Source organism: Crocodylus porosus, unplaced genomic scaffold, assembly GCF_001723895.1.
Source record: "Crocodylus porosus isolate Cpor-Errol unplaced genomic scaffold, CroPor_comp1, whole genome shotgun sequence".
NCBI classification, from domain to species: domain Eukaryota; kingdom Metazoa; phylum Chordata; order Crocodylia; family Crocodylidae; genus Crocodylus; species Crocodylus porosus.
Window position 1 is genome coordinate 41,332,141 of NW_017728949.1, and position 21,655 is coordinate 41,353,795.

The following is a 21,655-nucleotide window of genomic DNA, read 5'->3' on the forward strand; positions in this document are numbered from 1 at the left end:
CCCAGCAGCACATGAAACCAGAGATTCCTTATTTCCTTTTTAGGTAGGAAATAAGAGCACTAAAGGAAAGAGAACCCTTAAACAAAACAAAGCAAATAAGTTGCAAGCTGGTGAGGAAGGGGGAGGGGGATGATTGTACAGACACAGGTTGAAGTATGGGTTTTGTGTACACAAAAATTGATCAACACGCCTATAACAGAATGTGCTATGGCTCTGCTAGTCTGTAGTCTTGTAGAAAGGCTCAATAGATGGAGAAAAAGGGCATATAGCACATTGTAGAACCTAATGGAAGAAGAGACAAAAAAAGAAACAAGTTAACTATATGCTTGTAGTGGAAATTGTATTGGATAAATTTCCTAAAAATCTCAGAAATAAAACTAGCTTCCTAGATTTATAAACATACTATTGAATTTCTGGTGATGTAAATAGATAAACAGTACTTTAGGGTTGCTTTTTATAAATCAAAAACACTTCAAATCTATAGTGGCTCTGGTATGTGTTTTAGAAGAAACTGAAGTTTCAAAAACATTTTTGAATATAATGTTTTTGTAGATGGTCAGTGTGACTCTTTGAAGTGAAAGTATACGTAGAGTAAACCTGGAGTGCAGGAAATTAAGTAAGTGTATCAGTTATCTTAAAAAAATAAAATGTGAAGGATCAAAACAACAAATAGCTTGACAAAAAAAAAAGACATCCTAATACAGTCGCTATTAATCTATTTCTCATTAAATCAGTGTTGCTGTAGTTCATTTTATAGTATTTCAGTTTTATTGTGCATGTCGTAAAACATTAAGTACAGTATATTGATTTTATGCCATAACTAGTAATACATGTAGTGCTTGCTGCATTCTGTGGAATGTTTGTGGTGCATATATGTAGCTGAACTGGTTAGTACTGGTTCTTCTAGAAAGTAAATTCACTATATGTAATTTAAAAAAAAAAAAGTATCCAATTGTATAAAAGTACTTGGATATATTGTTATCTTGTGCATAATAAGAAATGTATCTTTGTAGACTAACTGCCTTTTTAGGGGCAGATGCCAGAATGGAGAGGAAAGAATGCAGTATATTTTCTAGATGAGGTCTAACTATTGCCTCTGTTTAAGGCTCAGGAGGTGCATGTAAACTTGGGAACTGTATTCTTGTCCCTTGTGATTAGTGAAGGTAGGTAGGCATTGGGTCTGTTGCTTAAGATTGTTTCCATATAGTAGTAGTATGATGTTTTAATGACCTAGGGTAAATGCATCACTTGTCCTTAGCCAGGAAGTCCTCTTTTTAAACTTGAGCAATTTCAGGAATAGCTTTTTTTTTTTTCATTTTGTTTTTGGAGAAATATGTAGGAGAGTTGTTTAGTACACTATTATCTTCTGGAATCTTTGGAAATCTAGGGTAGCCCTTGGTGTGGCATTGAAAACAAAAATTTAATTTGTAGTTGATTTGCTCTCAAGTGTATCTTTCGGAATTTCATTCAGTCTCGGTTTGAAAACAGAAGTATAGAGAAAAACCAAGGAGAGGTTGGATTTTTCATGGTCTTTGCTATGTCAAATTCTAGTTTTTGCTTTAATGCATTGTTTTCCTTTTATAAAATCAAAATGAACACTGTGTCCTTCATGTAATGTCCTTAGTTATTTGTATACATTATTGCATTTGCATATTACATAGGTTCACCCAGGAATGTTACCTACTTCTTGTTGAACTTTACTAATTCAGTATCTCTGAAAACCAGTCTTTTTTAAAATAATATTGAGTACGGAGTAGAAGACGCATGAAACTTATTTTATTTCTTCTCACTTTCCTTCCCCCACCTTAAACCTGCAAGCAAAAGATACAGTCTTGGTGGTGATTTTTGCTACCAAGAGCAGTTCAACCTTAAGTTTTAAAATTTGTTCTTGTTTTGTCTTCCTCTTTGAAATTTCTAGTTGGATATGCTTTTAAAATACAGAATAGGCTACAAAGGGCACAGCAGCAATGTCGGTATGCACTAAAATCTGTTGACTTTTGACTGACACACAGCACTCTCAGCAGTGAAAGAGATTTGATCATTATGGTTTCCTTCTCTCTGTTTAATGGGCTACTTACAGATCTATGTTTGTTCTTTGCCTTAGATATTAGGATTAAAGAAGAGGAGCCTGATCCAGAAGAGTGGCAGCTCGGTGGTGATTCTACACTGAATACCAATGATCTAACACATCTGAGAGTACAGGTGGTAGATGAGGAAGGGGACCAACCGCATCAAGAAGGAAAAAGATTACGACGTGTAGCTTGCACCTGTCCCAACTGTAAAGAAGGCGGTGGGAGGTATGCACATATTATTTTCAGCATAATACATATTAGAATGGACACAAATGATGAGGAAAAATTGAAAACTTGGTTATAGTGGGGAAATCTATAGGCATTAAGCTTGTGTAGTAAGTAAAACATTGCCGAGACTTCTGTGTTTGCACATAACCAGTTAATTGCATGATTTTTTAATTGTGCAAATATCTTTTAAGACCAGATATACCTGCAAACTAGCTATCAGACTTACCTTACGACGAATGGCTTGCCTTACGCCAACAGGTTGAGAGCTATGGGGCTCTTTAGCCTGCAAAAGCACAGGCTCGGGTGATCTGATGACCCCCAAAAGTTTATCGGGTGACCACCAGTATCTGAGGGAACGTTTGTTCCCCAGAGCACGCCAAGGGATGACGAGGTCGAATGGTTATAAACTGCTGCAAGACCGTTTCAGGCTGGATATAAGAAATAATTTCTTTACTGTCTGAGCCCCCAAGGTCAGGAATAGCCTGCCGTTGGTGGTGGTTCAAGAACCTACATTGAACACCTTCAAGAGAAAATTGGCTGCTTATTTTGCTGGGCTCCTATGATCCCAGCTGACTTCCTGCCGCTCGGGCAGGGGGCTGGACTCGATGATCTTCCTAGGTCTCTTCCAGCCCTAATGTCTGTGAAATCTATGAAATCATGCCATAAAAAGCTCCAACCAGCTATAAAGTTAGACCTCGAAAATGTGTAATAACTGGTTATTGTTGAGCTTTAAATTGCACATGTAGCAGGGTCTCCCCCTGTAGCTGGGAGTTCTCAGCCACAGGGTTGCATTGTGCCCAGGTCTGAGGGATCGTGGCTGTTGTGATCTACCAGGCTTAGGGGTGAGTTGAACCCCTGAGTCTAGGGGATCGTGGTAGCCATGATCCCCAAGGCTTAGGTGAGTGAAACCGCAGGCTTAGGGGATCATGGCTGACACAATCTGCAGCCCAGGTGTTTCACATGCCCGCAAGGCTGGGAGATTGCAACTGTTAGGATCCCCTAACCCCAGGAGTGCATGGCGCTCCCTTTCTGCTGGGAGCCCCTCAACTGAAGACGCTAACAACTGTAGGACTTTGTTTCTTGCCAGTGCAGGGGTAGCCTGGGATCGACTTCTCCCTGCACCAGCAATAAGATGCGATGGGATTTAATGCGTGATCACACAGTCACACTTCCTCGGTCACATGTGTGCCATGTCAGGAGGTGCACTTATGCAGATCATACATTTGATCCCGTTGTGCCTTTAACTGCTCATGTAGAGGGTGCCTAAGGGACAGATCTTGTCATACTAAAAAGGCAAATGCTACTTCACACTTTCCCACTGAAATAAATGGAACTACCCTTGGAGTAAGGTACCCTTCTGTGGGCACATCTACAGAAGACATTTACTGCACAGTAGACTAATTAGCTGCACAGTAAACATTGCACATCTACACATGCACCCCCATCAGCTGGAGTAAACCAATTTACTCCACAGCAGGATAGAATTTTTAAATACGAGTACAATCCTGCTGTGGAGCTTTTTACTCCATAAAAATGGAGCATGCTACAGTGCGGCGGCTGCTTGCCAGGTAGCCCCGTATTGAAGCACCCTCATGCCCCATCCCCTCCGCCGCATGTTGAGCCAGGGGGAACAGTCCTGAACTGGAAGGCTGGCCCCTGGGGCTCCCTGCCAGCTGGGGCTGCTGTGACCCGACTCAGCTTGGTGCAGTTCCAAGTGTACGTGAAGAAACGGCATCCAGGAACAATGAACTCTGGAGTTTATTCATACATGTTAATTGCATGTGCAGATGTGCCCAGTGTGAGTGAGGGTGATGTATGCAAGTTTGTTGCTGTATCTGTATGAAGAAATTGCCTATATGTCATTTGCAAGGATTTGACTAAGTCCTGTGTTTCCTGCAATTTCTTACTGATTCCCTGTAGTGCCAGGCATGATATAAAAAATTGATGGTATTAATTTTGCACTTTATTTTTTCTTGTACATAGCTCTTTTGACATTTTGAAATTAAGGCGTTAATGTGTGACATTAAGGTCTTAATGTGCATCTTTCTCGTGTGGAAATACCTAGAAGAACATTGTATTTAAAACTTGTGCAAAGGCTGTTTTTTAGAATTCTAGAATTTGTCTATTTTGGCAACTGTTTGGACATAATCATTGAAAATGGGCATCTTGCTTATTTGAAAGTCTAATGTAAGTTACTTGGTTCCATTTGGAGAGTATGTTGACATCCTGACATTCCTTATAAGGACTGGAGTAAGCTAACTTAACGTGGCTACTTCTGCTGTCAAGTCTTGCTTATTTGTCTTCTGTGTTTGCAAGGAACATATGTTACACAAGATAGCCATAATTATTGAAGACAATGATGTTTAAAGTAAAAAATGATATGGTACAACTTTAATTATGAATAGCAGCAATGTCTATAATTAAAGTTGTCCTACAAAATAAGCTTGTGAAAAATAAAGTGTATGCAGTAGGTATTTGCTAGGGTGTGGCAGATAAGTTCCTTGATCACGTGCTTATCGTAGTCTATTGCACCAGCAGCATTTTGTATGCATCATCCCCTTTAGGGTGATAGAGCATGCTTCATCTGAGTGTAGCAGTGTCTGAGAAGAGATTTCCATGCAGAAATCCATGCATCCATTGGGGCTGGTTGTAGCACTAAGTAACTGAAAGTGAAGAAAGGGGAAGAGCTTTCAGTGTCTTATCTTCTGAGGCACTGGTAGTAGAGGTAAAAATAGGGACTTAACCTGGATTGCAGAGCTGAGGTATAGGAAGAATTGAGATGGTAGCTGTGGGAGAAGTAAGAGTAGTTTGTCTGGAATTGTTCTGTGGAAGGCAAGTAGGGAGATCATGACAAGAAAACTGAAATAGGAACAGTAGGAAGAAAGAGTGCATAGGAGGGAAACTAGAAGCAGAAGATGAGAACAGGGACAGGTTACTGTTGTAAGTGACTGTCATGAAAAGTCAGACTGAGGAATACAGAGGAAGGAATGGACCTAACTATAACCACTCAAGAAAACTCCCCTCCAGACCCTGAGCTTTTAGTATTTATCTTGTTTCATAAACAACTGGTGACATGTCTCTCTTTATAGCTTAATGATTAAGACAGACTACAACAGCCTAGACCTGCTGAGAGCTTCTCATTTAACTCTAGTGATAGAATTCTGTGCTGATGGTATAAAGGTCTTAGCCCTGTTCATGACTTGTGTGAGTGTAATATAGTTTCACACATGGAACTTGTTTGCTTTCATAAAAAGCAACACCCCCCCTTCCACAACCTGGCAGTAATATTTAAGTAAAAAAAACCCCTTGTAAATGCAATGTTATGGTTTCTGCATTGAGAAATGCCAGAATTAAGGTTGTTTCAGTTCCTTGTGCAAATTAATTTTAATCATGTAATAAGCTGTGTTATTACCGCCCCCCCCCCCAAGACCTATGCCCTGAATGAGGAAGAGGATAACTATTGCTCAGGGAATGGTTCAGAGTTATACAGTCATGGACATATGCATCATTTGTTGCATAAGTTAGATGAAGCACTTCAGGAAGAAAAGTCACTTAAACTAGGTGCAGAAGTTGCACATAAACCAGTTTAAGTGATCAGAAACTGATTAAAATCTGAATAGAGCATAAATTCAGTGCACATAAACTAGTTTCAAAATGGCTGAAACTACTTCAAGATAAACCTGGTTGAATGTAGTATCAGACTTAACTGATTTGGCTCAGACTGGTTTATGGAACTTCTGTGCCAAACCCTTTCCTAGTTCACAGTCCCCCAGCATCCCAGTATGCTCTGCAGGCCTGGGGTGGGCTGGGCTGTGCTGTGCTGTGTTGTGCTGTCTGCTGGACCAGAGCAGGGTTGGCCCTGCTCTCTTGCTCTCTAGCTGGAGCAGTGACGGCTGGCTGTGCAGGGGGTGCAGCCCAATCTGCCTGGTGGGGGCAGAGCAGCACCTGCCAGACTTTTCCCCACTGGAGTGCGGAGGTGGGACAGCAGGCTCGGGCAGAGGGGCATTAAACCCTCTGCTGCTTCTTTCACACCAGCAGGGACCGCAGTTGGGGTCTGCCAGGCTTTTCCCTTTGCTCGTGGCTCAGGATGGTTCAGGACCCTCAGAGCCCCCCTCCCAGCCAGGGGGCAATCCTGCTGCACCTTCTCAGTGCAGGGGCCAGAGTTTTCACTTGGGACAGCCCAAGCACAAAGGCCAGATTGGGGGAAAGGAGGGAAACAAAATGGCCCCTATGCCCAGGTGGGGACATGCACAGAGGGATTGCAGCAGTGGTGGGTCCCAGGCTGTTCTGAGTCATGCAGGGAAAAAGCTGAGCAGACCTTAGCTGGGGTCCCTGCAGGCCAGGGTTGGGGTTTAAATCCCACCCCAGTCATACTCAGCCTGCCAGAGCCTGGCCACACTCCCACTCAGCTTAGCTTCCCTCCAGCCTAAAGGGCAGGGAGGGCTTGCTCTAGTGTCCCGTGGCTTCTAGCCTGGCCTACTGCAGGCATGTGGCTGCATTTTTGGAATCAAAAGTGAATGTCTGTTCACTTGTTTGTTGGTTCAGTCTGTACAGGTTAGACTAGCCTGCAAAGGTTGAATCAATTCAGGCTTGGGCTTTTTGGATACCTGTACTTTGCCTTAAAGCCAGATTTTTCACAGATGGCCATGAATTACATGGCCCTCCTTTTCTGGGAACTCACCGTGAGCAAACTGGCACTGGATTTTGTTCAGAAGTGCTGAGCTTTCATCACTTCAGTTGAAGCAAGCTGTGCTGTACTTTCAACATATAAAATGTTCTGAAAAATAAGGTCTTAGACATACTAAACTGGGCACTCTGAATTAATGGATGTTTGACAAGTTTTCTCTTAATCTCTTGTTGCCTCATTTCTGGATTTATAAAATGAGGGTTAAAGTGCCAGTTCACCACACAAGAGTGTTGTAAGATAAACTCGTTAACGTTTGTGAATGGCTCTCATTTTATGGAGGCATGCATTTTTTATGAGAAAAGCCAATGGGGAAATTTAATTTTGTGTCTAAAGTAAAGCTTAAATGTTATGCAATGAATAAAAAGGGGCCACACAGTGAATAAGTGTGAGAGAAATGAATAGTTTCTCCTTCAGTAAATACCATCCCTCCCTCGTACTAGAGAAAGAAAAGGTAGCATCTGACTTCATATTTGGAGACTATACTGATACAACTCTTACAGGCTTAAATTTGACATTTCTCTCTTTCCATTTGAGTTCTAATCTGCCCCCCATCAGCATAGTATTTGAGAGCTTTTCAATCTTCAGCATATTTTAACCCCACAATATCCCAGGAGGTAGGGAAGCATAATCAGCTCAATTTTACAAGTAGGGCCCTGCTTTAAACACAGGAAGACTAAAGGCTAGGTCCAAAACAGGACTTCTGTATCTGTGTCCAAAATTTATATACTCAAACCCCCCTGCTGGACTACTGCCTAATCCAAGAGATGCTCAGCATCCTTTAGCATTCAAGTTTCCAACAGATTTATAGGTATATAAATATCTGTTTTTGGGCTTGCCAGTCAGAACCCTGTTGTGCTTCATGAACTAGGAGTTTGTCCATCTAGCTTGTCAGCAGGTTCAGTCCATCAGTCTTTCTTAGAGCATTCCTGCTGGTTGGGCCTTGCACAACAGTTGGTGGTGCCTTTTAAAGCAGCATCTGTTGGGCAGCATGCAGAGTCAGGTGAGGGCACTCATTTCTTATCCCCGGTGCAGCAGTTGTTGGAATATAGACATTTAAAAACTGTGTCTAAAATTAGCTTAATTGGGGATTGCCTGAGTGATGAGCATTATTCATCCTGTTTTGGGTGGATGGCTTAAAGGAGATTTAGAAGCCTCACTTCGGATGTGACTCAGGCCTTTGGCAGATGTTACTGTTAGGATGCAGTTAACCTGCTAATTGTGTGATACATTCAGAGAATTAATGGCATGGCAAAATGGGGAAACCAGCTACTAAAATTTTCCACAAATTTACATTATATGGCTACCCTGCCACATATTTAGCCTGACAATGGACTGCATGGTGGGGCTGGGTTGACAGCTCCCCCATGTTGGCAGGTTGATGGCTAGGTGGTGGAGCTGCAGTCTGCTCTTTTCAGGGTACCAACTGTGGGGGAGCTCTTTAACTGGACTGGACACTGGGTTGTGGGGAGCTGTGGGGGCTCACTGTGACCTGGTGTTTCAGGCTAAATCGCTTTGCCCACACCTCCTACAGGGGTTGAAGAGCAATGTAGGTTCTTGTGCCAGGTTGTGGAGAGCCCTGCAGCTCCCCATAACTCAGCAGGTTGACCGTCTTACCCCACAGCTCCTACGCAGTTGGGGAACAAGGCATTTTACACATCCCGACTCTCTCCTGGAATCAGGGAGATGTTTCCTGATCGCAAGTTCCCTGTGCATTGGCACCTTTAAAACCATGAATACAGCTGGGCTGCTCTCACAGTTTTCTGACATCCACAGAGCACTAGGCTCTGGTTCCTGGGGCTGCACCTGAGTCCCAAGCTGGCTTTGGTGTAGTCTTGGTGCCAAGACAGACAATTAGCTGAGCCAGCTCTAGTCTTAACTTGACTTGAGTGTGGTTCCGGGTTGAGACTTGACTGTCAGCTGATTGAGGATCTTGCCTCCAGGACTGCACTGGAGTTATGAATCAACTCCAGCATAGTCTGGAGTTTGGGTTTGATAATCAGCCAAAGTATTGGTCCCTGTCCCAAGACTGTATCAGTTCATGCTGCACTGCAGGCACCCAGCTTTCAACTTGCCAGTGCATGGGGAGCCCAGAATTCTGTTCTTTGGGCTTGCCCTGCACTGACAAATAGAAAATGCACAATCAGGACCTGAACCCTGATCTCAAAATCACATATCCTGCCATGCACATGGGTGTAGCAGGAGATGTGATTTTTTGGGATCAGGGATCAGATCCCATTGCACCATTAAATGCATGTGTGCCAGTGGCCTCGTCTTGATTGGCTATAGGAAGAAAAGGTGAGTTTGAGTCAAAGATAAAACCAAGGCGGCCAGTGAATGGAATGTTTCAGTTGAGATGGAAGGTGAAGGAGATAAGCATGTTTGAATGTTCCTTTTGACCTGCAGGGGTCACTTTTTTTCTTGGCACTTTTGAAAAAAATGAAGATGAAGTAAAATATTTTCTTGGTTGATATTAGTTTTGATGGAAGATGCACACAACTGAGTATCATCACGATGAAACGAATAGGTAAACTGATTTAGGAAGGAAGAGAAAAAAAACAATTTTGTGTGATGCTGTAAATTTGGAGATGGTAGCAGAAAAGATGAGCAGAAACTTGACTGGGAACCAGATAGGACCATATGTTTATATGTTTGATTGATGGAGTTGTCCTCCCCATCTCTTAAAATGAGTCCTGCAGTGAGCTCTATTTAGAACTATGTTTTATTCTGGAGTTTTGTGGCTATTGGATTTGTTGTAGAGTCCAAATCATTTTCACAGAATTGTCCGGAACTGATGCTTTCAGATAAAGATGTCTAGACTTGATTGTTGTGAAGAAAACTTGAAAACATGAGCAAAATATAAAACAATGCAAATTTGTTTTTCTGTGTGTGATGACAGCCTTAAATTATAATTAGATATGAACTGACTTACTCATTTCAATGGGCTTTAAGTCTCAAACCAAATACGACAATTTAAATGGTAGTATCATTAACTATTTCACCACTGTTCATTTTAGCAGAACTGTTCAGCTGTCATGCTTATCCTAAATCCTAAACTGCTTCCTAAGCCTCCCCAAGGTGCCAGAAGGCCCATCTGTCCCCTTCCCAGCTGCCAAAACCTCCAGCTTCTGCCATGTGGTTATCCTTGGCCAGTACGTCAGGCTTTGGAATTTTAAAAACCCAAAAAGGTGGGCATTTTAAAATAAACGGACATCCAAGTAGTGCAAGCTACTGTACTGGTTCATATTTTTGAACTTCCTATTTCTTTGAATTCAACCTTTCATCCTGTAAATGAACTTGCTGCTAAATTTCCCAGTCTCTTTGTGCTGTAGAATTCAGCAATCTTGTTTAACAATTGAGGTCCAGCTTCCTATGGCATATGTGGACTTGGACCAAACTGAGAACCTTTCAGATTAGCATACAGATCACTTTGGATGCACTTTTTTCTAAATCCTGTAAATAGAACTTACACTATTGAGGAAACTCAAAATAGACATGCTAAATTATTTTATTTTACTTACAGAGGTGCCAATCTGGGGAAGAAGAAGCAACACATCTGTCACATACCTGGGTGTGGAAAAGTATATGGGAAGACTTCACATTTGAGAGCTCATCTCCGTTGGCATTCTGGAGAGCGTCCCTTTATTTGTACTTGGATGTTCTGTGGTAAAAGGTTCACTCGCAGTGATGAATTACAGCGACACAGAAGGACACACACAGGTTATCTATTTGTGATTTTAATGAATTTTATTGCAGGAATATAAGGCTTGGCATCTTACAGACATTTTCTTTTTTGCATAAAAGAATATTCCATTGGCCTCATAGTAAACCCTGGTCTTGTATCAAAGAACAAAATTTAGCCTATAGTCTTCTTCTTCCATAGGAATATTTAGATCTGTGTGGGTAGTTCTTTTTTTTTTGGTTTGCTGGCATTTCCAAAAAAACCCAAACAAACCCCAACTTTTCTGTCATCCTGATATTGAAAGCTTTGGGAATTTTTGGTGAATCATCCTGGTTTCAAAGGGTTGACCCAGAATTAAACTTTTGTTTCAATTTTAGGCAACTTATTTTTTAATATAAGCAAAGAAAATTTGGAAATAAAAGGCAACTCTAGTTTTTGTGCATTGGACTGTGCTTTCCACATAATAATCTTTCCTGCCTAGTATCTGCATCGGTCTCAAACACTTCTGTTTCACAGTTCACCTGTGCTTTGTTGTACAGACTCTGCGAGAGGGTTTACCAGTAGAGGCAAATGAAACTATAGAGGCAGCACATCAGGTCTGAAGCAGGTTATTGATGATGCTTTATCAGTTGCCAATCAGATACCTTAAAACTCATTACGGAAACTAATTTTTTTTAGTTATTTTTAAAAGGCCTTTTGTGTAATATAAGTTAGTTAAAATTGAGAAAAAAAATAAAAGGTCAGTTTCAAGATATTCAAATTTCTTTTCTATTAAACATTGAGGGTTGCGGAAATTCGAACATTTAAGTCTACTTTTTTGTGATCTATGCACATATTTACTAATGTTAAGAACAATCTCTCTTTGTTATCCTTGTAACAGGTGAGAAGAAGTTTGTCTGTCCAGAATGTTCAAAACGCTTTATGAGAAGCGACCACCTTGCCAAACACATTAAAACACATCAGAATAAAAAAGGTATTCACTCTAGCAGTACAGTGCTGGCATCAGTAGAAGCAACACCTGATGATACTTTGATTACTGCTGGAGGAACAACACTTATCCTTGCAAATATTCAACAAGGTTCTGTTTCAGGAATAGGAACTGTAAATACATCTGGCACCAGCAATCAAGATATTCTTACCAACACTGAAATACCTTTACAGCTTGTCACAGTTTCGGGAAACGAGACGATGGAGTAAATATTACACAAAATACCTATTAATTGTGGTTATTTTTATACAGTAGTGAGAAGAATATTGTTCCTAAGTTCTTAGATATCTTTTTATTGATGTGCAAAAATTTTTGGATTGACAGTAACTTGGTTATACATGACACTGAAATGCCTTACTTTGTATGATATTCCATAGTATATTAAAATGGTAAAATTGCATGGGTTTTGTAGGTACTTTTGGAATCTAGAAGAGATGAAATTTTACCAAGTTATATTAAAAAATGAATTTAACGATGGGAATGGTAGTCTAACCAAATGCATCAATCCTGTGTGGTTTAGTGTAAAAATGAGAACATGTTGGTATTTATCTATTGTAAGATAAAAGAAGTTGATGAGTGAAAAGAAATCATGTTATGATAAAAGAAATTTTGTAATTTTCTTGATGACTGGAATTTTTATTATGCATAACTGACAAATCAAGTTTCCAAGCAAATGTTACATAGTGTAGGCTTTACTTAGCTCATCAACTTGTCATTTTGAAGCTAATTATTTTAATTAGGTTAACTATGTACAATATTTTAAGCATTACTCTTGTAAGATTTTGAAAACTACATTTTAACATGGAACTCTAGGGATAGTCACCTTTTAAATCCTGTTGAAAAGCCATGTTTAAGATTTAATTTGCCAAAATGATGTCTTGTTAATATTCTTTCAATAACCAAGTTGGGCAATATAACCAATGTTTAAAAAAATTAAATTGTTTAAAAATGTATAGGTTGAGGCATTTGGGTGGTAAGGCAAATGTTCTAGTGGAATATATCCCTTTTTCTTGAACATTGGAGGACCAAAAATAAGGTGTATTGCGTCTCAGCAGTGATTTTTTTTTTTTTTCTTTTTTCTTTTTTAATCAAATCTTGTTTCCAAAACATCTGTCTGCCAGGGCCTTAAAAGCCATCATGTAAATTACCAGTAAAAATATAACATATGCAAATATAACAGAAAATCACTTCCATAGTGACAATACTCCCAACCATATGGATATAGTCATAGTGTACTAGGGGTTTTACAAGGTTTTTTGTTTGTTGTTTAGCTTTTGGTTAGTCAACTTGCATTTAAATATCAGCCATCTTTCCTTTGCTTCTTCCCTTAAAAATTGTATGTATCCAGTACATTTAACTGATAAACATATGTTTTTTATTATGCTGAATTTTTTCTTTTTATTTTTTAATTACTGTTTATATTTTCAATTATAGAAAAATGTACAAAATGAAGTTACATAGCCAGTCTGTAAGTGCTATACCATTTTCCAAAAATGTACAACAATAATTATAGCAGTTCACCTATTTGCAAACATTTGGAAATCTGTTCATTTGTTATTCTTAAAACCACCTCAGATTTAAAGGCTACCTTATTGTACGTTTAAAGTGTATTATAACAGTGTGGTAGTTAATAAAACACTATTTTTTTTTCTTTTGACTTGAAGTTTACTGTATTCCTTTGCATTAATTAACAGGGTATAGTTTGCTAACCTTGAAATAGCCTTAACTTTCCTTCAGCAAAGTTCATAATGAAATTACTTGTTTATCTTTTTTGACTATTTTGCTATACTTGATTCCAGAAATGCCTGCTGACTAAGGCAGGATCAGCAATGGCAATCTAGTCCTTTCCTAACAAGTGGCCTCCCGAAGGGCTTAATGTAACAAATTGGAGCAATGCTAGAAGAGCAGACCTCATTTTAATCTTTTTTTTGCAGCCCTTAACTCAGTGGTTTGGCTATTTTCCGTATACATATTTTGTATTTTTCAGGGGGTAATGTATATGGTGGTTTCCTATCCCAGTGCTCAGCAGGACACAAAAATGTGGTCTCCATCCAAATGAAAGAGAAGGTAACATATTTTAAGAACCATATTAGTTATATGTATCAATATACTTGATAGGGAAGTGTTTCAAGGGATTTGAACAAAAATACCTCAGCCTTTTGGCTGACTGGGAAGCTGACACCTGGGAAAAAGAGATTGAGGAGCACTGAGAAGCTTTTGTTGGAGTGAAGAAAAGTAAGTAATGACAGTGGTTACAGATAATAACCAAGTTGTCCATGGCTCTAAAATGAGTACAGTATAAGAAGGCTGAATTTGTGGAGTAAAAGGGAAAGAAGTCTTGAAAGCACTGAAAGAGAGATCAATGCCAGACCAAAATGTAACTTTGAATATATCGGATGGCGCAAACTAAAGAAATTCAAGGCAGGTGATCAAGGTGTTTTGTGCCTCTGACTGAAAGGTTAGTACTTCCTGTACAGAGAACCAGAATGTGACAGTAGCCTGTAAGAAAAAAGGAATCAATACTGTGTTAGCCCAAACACATGTGAACAGGTGTTCAGTCAACATGGCTGATGAAGAGGGGAAATGATTTTAGAGAAAGGAGCAGTTTTAGCCATATTGAGAGTGTCTGCACATGTGCTTTAATCCATGGTAGCCTATTTTACTGCTCATCAGAGCATAACATCAAAAATCATGCTAATATGCTAATAGCAGTAAAATTAGGCTACTGTGCCTTAAGTATCACTAAAAAAGTGCACTTTCTCTACTGTGTTTTAGGGCAGCCTAATGCACATTTTTAAATACCTCACAGAGGAACTAAATTTTAATGCACAGTAACAAAAGTGCGTTAACAAATGTGTAGATGCACCCACTGTGTGTTGGTGGCAAGACATACAGGAAAATATCTCAGGCAATTGGCTGTTAAGCCTGGAAAAGGAAGAGGTTTGGAATGGAAGTAAGCTGGATTCTGATTCATGAGATGTGCGAGAGGATGAAGAGTGAAGATGGTGATGAAGAAACAGGAAAGAATACTGAGAACAGATGTGAGCAGGTAGCAATGCTGAAGATGGACGATGTAGCAGGAGAGCAAAATGAAGGAAACAAACAGGATGAGGTTCAGTAAAGAAACCATGGTGGTTTCAAATGTCATAAAGAAGTTCATGAGGTTGAGAATGAAGGACTCTTAGTTAAGGGCAGGAATAAGTAATTTGTGACAACTTAAGCTTTATAGCAAGAATGGGCAAAAGCTGATTAATTAAACCAAGATTTAATTATTCCACCATTACTTCAGAAGCCTTGGTTTTCTCAGACCCATGAATTGTGGTTCCACATTGAAAATTATGTTGACTTTGTTTTTTATAGTCCAAGCTTATTTTACAGATCTGGCAGCACAATATGTAAATCATGCTAGGTTTTCTTACACTGTAGTATAAGATTGTATAGGATAAGATTTGCACTGTAGTAAAGATTCTGTAATTAGAGCATAATTAGTATTTGTTGATGCCTTGGACCAGCATAGAATCCAGTTTTTTCCAACTATGCTAATCTTTAGGACAAGAACCCCAAATCTGTCTGCATGCCCCCTGCTTTTTTCCTATCTGATTGCATACTACTCAGTTTCTGCAAATGGCATTTTCCATGTGCAATCCTAAAATCCCTCAAACATTTTAGTTTTTCTTGGACTGCAATCAATAATACTTCCCACAGATGTGACCAAGGGCCCCTCCAGAGGTTGTTTTTGTAGTGCTACAAAATTTGTGGTATCACAAAATATAAAGTACTATGGGCAGCCACATAGTCAAACCCCCCCTGGCTGGAGAGTGACAGAGTTGCCACAAAGACACATTCTCTAGCCATGGTGCAACAGGTGGTTCTTCCATAGCTCCCCCTGCCCTTGGAGAACTTTAAAGGGCTTGCATGGCAGAGAGGCTCAAAGAAAAGCTTGCGTGTCCTTTAAAATTCCCAGATCCCTGATAGCCCACCAACCAGCTGAAGCCAGTATCAGGCTGCCCAGTAATACTTTAAAGTTCTTGGATTGAAGGCAGCCTTGTCACTATCAGGTGGCAAGGAATGATGGGGCTCCCTGTGAGCCTCGGGGTGAGAAGCGCTGATTGGAGGTCTCTGTCCTGATCCACCTCTGCTTCTATTTGCATAGTGAAGGAAGCACAGAATCCTTTCATCAGTCTCTGCCACTGTTTGCAAGGGACCTCACTTCTGCCACCTACCTGGGGCTTTTCCCAGGTGCCTTGCATGGTAGGGCACAGCTCTACTTGCTGCCCCTTCCCTACAGGGACTGAGGCTGTTCATGTGTGCAGAATTTTAAAAGGAACATGGGCAGCACCTGAGAGCAAGTCCATAGTGCTGGACTTCTCTTGTATCCAGTGGTTTCCCTGACTGGACAAACCCCCCACTGGGTCACAACAGGTCCAGGGCAATCTGCATGCTTTCCAGAAAGCTCATGCTCAGCTAATTGTCAGGGAGCTAGCTGCTTGCTCTCCCTCTCACCCCTTTGGAAAGGGAGCAAAGGAGAGCAGAGCACTGTGGGATTGTGGATGGTAGTAGAGGCCTGGCCAGACATTAAATTTGTCCTGGTACAACAGAAGATGCTGTTTGAATCCACAATTCCTTTGTCATGGACCCAACATTTTTCTTCCTCGGACCAAATTCTTTTAACATCAGATGTGTTACAATTTATTGCAGGAAATTTGCATATATCCTGCAATAAATGTAATGCCTAGAGGAGACCTAAGTGTTCAAACTTCTATACCTCTGGCTTCAGCTCCATAAACTAAAGGATCTTAGTTTTATTACTCGGATCCTTCAGCTAATTCATTCATTAGGAAGATCTGAGTTTTATTACTTTACAATATTAAGTGTTCTTTGCCCTTGGTAACCTGGCTTTCAGCTTGTATTGGTTTTACATCGTCTCCTCTCTGGGTGTACCTGAGGCTTCACACAGCTGGATGCTGTTTTGTTGCAAGTTGATGCTGTCCACAGAAAGTCAGTGGGAGACTCTATTAATGCAGAAGCATTCTTCAAAAAATGTTTACTGAGTTTTTGATGTAAAATGAGGTTATACTGAAATAAATGAGCAAAATGTGTCTGCTTTCTAAGGGAAAGTTATTCAATTAAAATGAAATATTTTGACCCAAAATATTTTTAGTTCTCCTTTAGTGACTGACAGACCATAATCCAAGGATTATGATGCACCTTCAGTCCTCATCAAGAGGACATAAAGTAGCATACTGTGGAAAAGAGAGAGCAGTCACTAACATAAGATACCAGAAATAAAACTCCTATGGTGCATTGTGCTACCAGTATGAGTCTAAGTATTTTGATTTGGGGCCAGTCAATTGTTCCTCACTTTCCAAGCAGATCTAATCTGGAAAAAAAGTGTTGGTAAGAGACAGCACTCAAGCAAAGACTCATCTCCACACTTGGATGCTCTTCTGGGCTTCCACCAGAAGGTACCTTGCATCAAAGGTTTCATGAATTTTCAGCCTGTATGAATTAATGAGGGTTTTGGCATCTTAAAGCTTGCCATGTCATAGCTCAGCTTAAGCATTTAGATGGTTGGATGTGTTGGCATTTTGAGGCTTAGCCCAACAGGTGACTCAGCCCTGTCTGCCTCAGCACGGTGGTGCCTGTATATGAACGCAGAGGCTGCTGTGACTCGCTGTAAACACTGTGCTCCAGCCAACCTCCATGTCTCGTGTATCAGCATCCCCGTGCTTCAAAGTGGGGGTGCTTGAACTAAAACTCTTTCCTTTAGTTCAAGTGCCCTTGCCACCATTTTGAAGCGTGGGGATGCTGACGCACGAGATGCTGTGGTGCTTTAATTTAGAGAGTCTTTTGGAGCCATTCTAATTAAAGCCCCTGCCAACCCCTGGAGCACATGTAAAATTACCCAGTATGTCTGAATAACTTCAGGCTTTTTGGAATGTGTGATGGTGGTAAGTGGTACCTACGTAAACAAGTAGTCCAATCCTAGAATGTATAAGCTTTTCTAAATGTTTTAGATTAACAACACATGGATATTTTGCTCAAGTTGTTTCAGTTGGTTGTCACTGCTGCCTCTGGCAGGCAACTAGTTTGGGTTTTACGTGAAAGTCTGCTTAAGATTTGTCTGTCTACAAATGCCAGGTTGTTGACGTGGTTACTGAAGAGTGAAATGGATATTGTTTGGTTCAGCCTACCTCTTGCTGCTACCTACTGGAATTTATTGCAACTTTTTTCACAGTCTTTCTTGTTGGTGTGAGGTCCCAGTAGCGAGGGTGGTGACCACAGAAATTATGATGACTCTGCAGTTCAGGCTCTAGTCTGGCTACAGTAAAGAAAAAATAATTAATTAGAAACTGATACTGCCCTTAAAACTGGCTGTGTTGGAGAATATTTGTGAGATGCAAGACCCATATGACTAAACTTCAGTACCCAAGGGGCTTATTTTCACAAAGTACAAGGCCCTGTGTTACTATCTAGGTATTCCTGAATGCATTAACGACCTTTGGATCTAGGCAAATTATAGGCTACTTCTGACTCGGAGAAAAACCATTGAAAAAGTTTCAACCATTTTTGTTGTTGACCAAGCAGAGACGGAACAAGATCACAAGAACAGGCAATCCTATAACTTCTGCATACAGAAAGATCTGTTTTGAAGGTTTAGTTCTTACCTTACCCAAGGAAGAGACTTGTCTGAACAAACAGCCAGATTTTGATCCCAGCATTTTGAGGAATCTGCATCAGTACAATAACCCTTCCCAGTAGGTTGTGGGGAGATCTTACAAGTTGTTCTGCTAGTAATAATGGCTGTTGGTGGTGAGGGTATAAAGGAGGAAGGCCTCTTACTGTCGATACTTTAAAATAAAAATTAAATGCTAAAGATATAGTGGCCTCATAATTAGCTGCAGTTATTTTTCATATATTTTCATATAATTTTTAGTGTAGGTAAAGTGTCCTAAATTAATAATTATTTAACAGCTTGAAATTGCTCCAAATAAGTTATTAAGTCTTATAATACACCTTTATAAAATGGTATGAATACATATGAGCAGAGTGAGTCATTTTGGTCTTTCTGTTACATTTCCTTTTCATAAAGTACTTAAATATTTGCCAGCAGAATTCAAATTGCTTGCTTTTCAGTTTTGTAATCAATGCTAATTTTATTTTTAAAGACGCCCAACTTATTTATTTACTCATCTGAGATTCAGAACGTGACAACATGTTCTGTAGACTTCACTGATGTGCTAGAACCCTCAGAGCTGAAGGGATGGCTATGAAAAGTATTCAAAATTCAGTTGGAAAATAAGTGCTTACATTTTCATTTTTTCCCATTTTAATTTTATTTAGGGGTTATATATAGCTGTAAGTGCCAATGGTCTAAAACCAGAATAAATGGTAACTATATGAATAAAAATAAACATTTTATGAGTGTTGGCTTTAAAGCTAAGTATAAAGTTGAACTGTAATTTTCATCTCCTTTCCTTTAAATTGTCTCCTTTCCTCCGACATCTAGGACAAGAGGGGCAATGGCCTTGGAGGCTAGAAAATAGCAGAAGACTCCAATCCATAGTGAAACCCTCTACAGAACATATCCCTGGGGTTGTGGTCCTCTTGGGGGGGAAGGGGGTCCCAGGTATGATATTTGACCCTTCATAATGTCCTTACCTCTCTAAAGTTGTATATATACTTTTGTCTTTTCTTCAGTATTGTTCTCTCCCAAATCCTTAGAAGTCCCTTGACCATTTCTAGCTCCAGTATCTCTAGGTAATAATAATAAGCCATTCTTTCCTTCACCTTATTTAGTAACTGTAAGAAGGGACTTTTGGTTAGAAATGCTGAGCTGTCTTTGCAACGGAGCTGTGCTGTGTTCTGGACTGCTACTTGAGTTGTGCTTGCTGATTCTCTGTGCCTCAGCTTCCCCATTTGTAAAGTAGGAAGGATAATGCTCTTCCTTTTAAAAGACTCTAAGATTCATGAATACAGAGTGCTAATATAAGAGCTAAGGATAAATAATTCCTAGAGATATTATTTTTGTTACTGTTCTCTATTATACTCTGTATTTAACACTGGTATCAGATCACCTTTCTGGCTAACAGTGTACCTTTACCTACTCTGTAAGCTTTCCTTTCTTGTTCCTTAACAGTAGGAGTGTGGGACACAATGTCTGTCTTGAGTTTGCATTTTCAGGGGGTTTTGCTCATTTTAAAACTACAGCACTGATCTAATTAGCCTGACATTCCTTGTTGTACAAACCCTGTGATAAATGTTTCACACCCTGCCTGGGTTTTCTCTTTAGTGTCTGGAACTAGCATTCAGTAAAATTTGTGAGAGAAGGTTCCCTAGCATTAATTTAATGTGGCTCTTAGTACTTAATAGTGCTCTCTAGGTGGTGTAATTGCCCTCTGGTAAGATGCAACCATTTCATCCCATGTCTTGGCTGTGGACATTGGCAATGATCTTGTCTAACCAGAAAGGGGTTTGCTGGTCCAGCTATACAAAAGTCCTTCTATGGGAGACATAGGTTTGTGTGGTCTGACTTGTATCAATTTGCCCAATGGAATGAAAGGAATTTTGCCAGGATAATTGTACCTGCCCTAAGGCTTTTTAGTGGAATAAAAAAGCCTAACTGGCATTAACATACTGCAAAATTTGAGGCTATGCCTGAAATTTAGAAAGTCTCTCCAATGACTTGCATGCATTTAGAGGTAGCCTGCAGTAATAAGAAAGGCAAATGTAGTGCAACTGAAGGCACCTGCTTTTTCTCAAGTTGCAGGTAGAGACAGGTGTCATGCTGCTCAGGTGCCATTGCGTAGCTCAGGCTGGTAGCTCAGTTTACTGCTATCAGTTCCTGGGAGAGGGTGACACTTATAGGAGAGTTCTTTTGCAAGCAGTTTGAATTGAATAAACAGTAGTAGAGCTGTAGTCACTGCAGTGAAGTACTGCCAAAGAGCAGTCCTGTCTCTGCCACCCTTAGCTTATAGCCTGAGGCTTCCAGGCACTTCTTCCACAACTGCTGCAGGGCAGGGAAGTTAGTGTGTCTGCAGCTTTAGTTGAGCCTGTTGAGGAAGGAAAATGGTTTCTCACTTTTTTGAATTTTGTTAGCTCTCTGACTAGAATTATGCACCATGTTGGGACGAGCAAGGCACAGCAGCTCTGACCCCTTCCTGAATATACCCAGTGCTCCCCAAATCAGTGCAGACTCCACCATGGCTAAGGATGAGCACATGAGCAATTTAAAAAGGAGCAAGCTTGCAAGTCCCTCCAACTGAAGGCTGAGAAATGAAGTTGCTTCGAAAACCAAACACTCTCTTACTGGATTTTCTGGATAAAGGTCAACACCAGTGGCTGATCCTTTTCACTTGTCCTGGAGGCAACCTCTATGCAGGTGATGGGCAGGTGCCAATGTTGCGGGGCAGATGTCTGTGGGAACCGACTAGAGGCAATAACAAAACTTTTGTTGACTTGAAGTGGATGAGGATTTTATTGCATGTGCTTTACAGGTCAGGTGAAGGAAACTGATGTGTGAATTTTAGTGTTCAGTAGGAATAATTAACAACTCTGAGTAGCTAATATTCAGGTTATTTTATTTCTTTTAAGCAGAGAAATTGATGATGGAATGAGGTACCTGATTCAATCCTGCTCATTTATAAACAATGTACAAAGTCTAGTAGCAATCGAGCAATAGGGCAGTTTTTTCTTGCTCAGTAATCCAAGCTTCTTTTTTGTTTCAGCTATAACTCTACTAAACATCTCTTTCTCAGGCATAACCAACTGTCCTGGGCTTTGTGATGTTTCCAGCTACTTCTGTTTTTTCCCTCTCAACAATATTTAACCCCATCTGACTGTATGCAACTTGAAGTGAAACCCTCCAGCTCAGTTTGTGTTTTGGCTGCTGTATGGGCAGTGCTGTGGGCAGAGGATCTAACTATTTTAATGTTCTTACTTCAAAAGGAAGTTAATGGTTTCTTACCAGAGCTGTTGTGTCCACCAGCCTGAGTGAGGCT

The 21,655-nt window shown here is 40.2% G+C and overlaps 1 protein-coding gene across 1 annotated transcript in view; it reads left to right on the forward strand.

Moving 5' to 3' along the window:
- The window catches only part of SP3 (Sp3 transcription factor), a 32,393-nt gene extending 19,082 nt beyond the window's left edge, over positions 1-13,311 (forward strand). The window contains exons 4-6 of the mRNA XM_019553534.1: positions 2,105-2,297; positions 10,508-10,704; positions 11,547-13,311. Coding sequence (XP_019409079.1) covers positions 2,105-2,297; positions 10,508-10,704; positions 11,547-11,863 — 707 coding nt within the window. The 3' untranslated portion in view covers positions 11,864-13,311. The remainder of the gene's footprint in view (positions 1-2,104; positions 2,298-10,507; positions 10,705-11,546) is intronic.
- Positions 13,312-21,655: the final 8,344 nt, after the last annotated feature.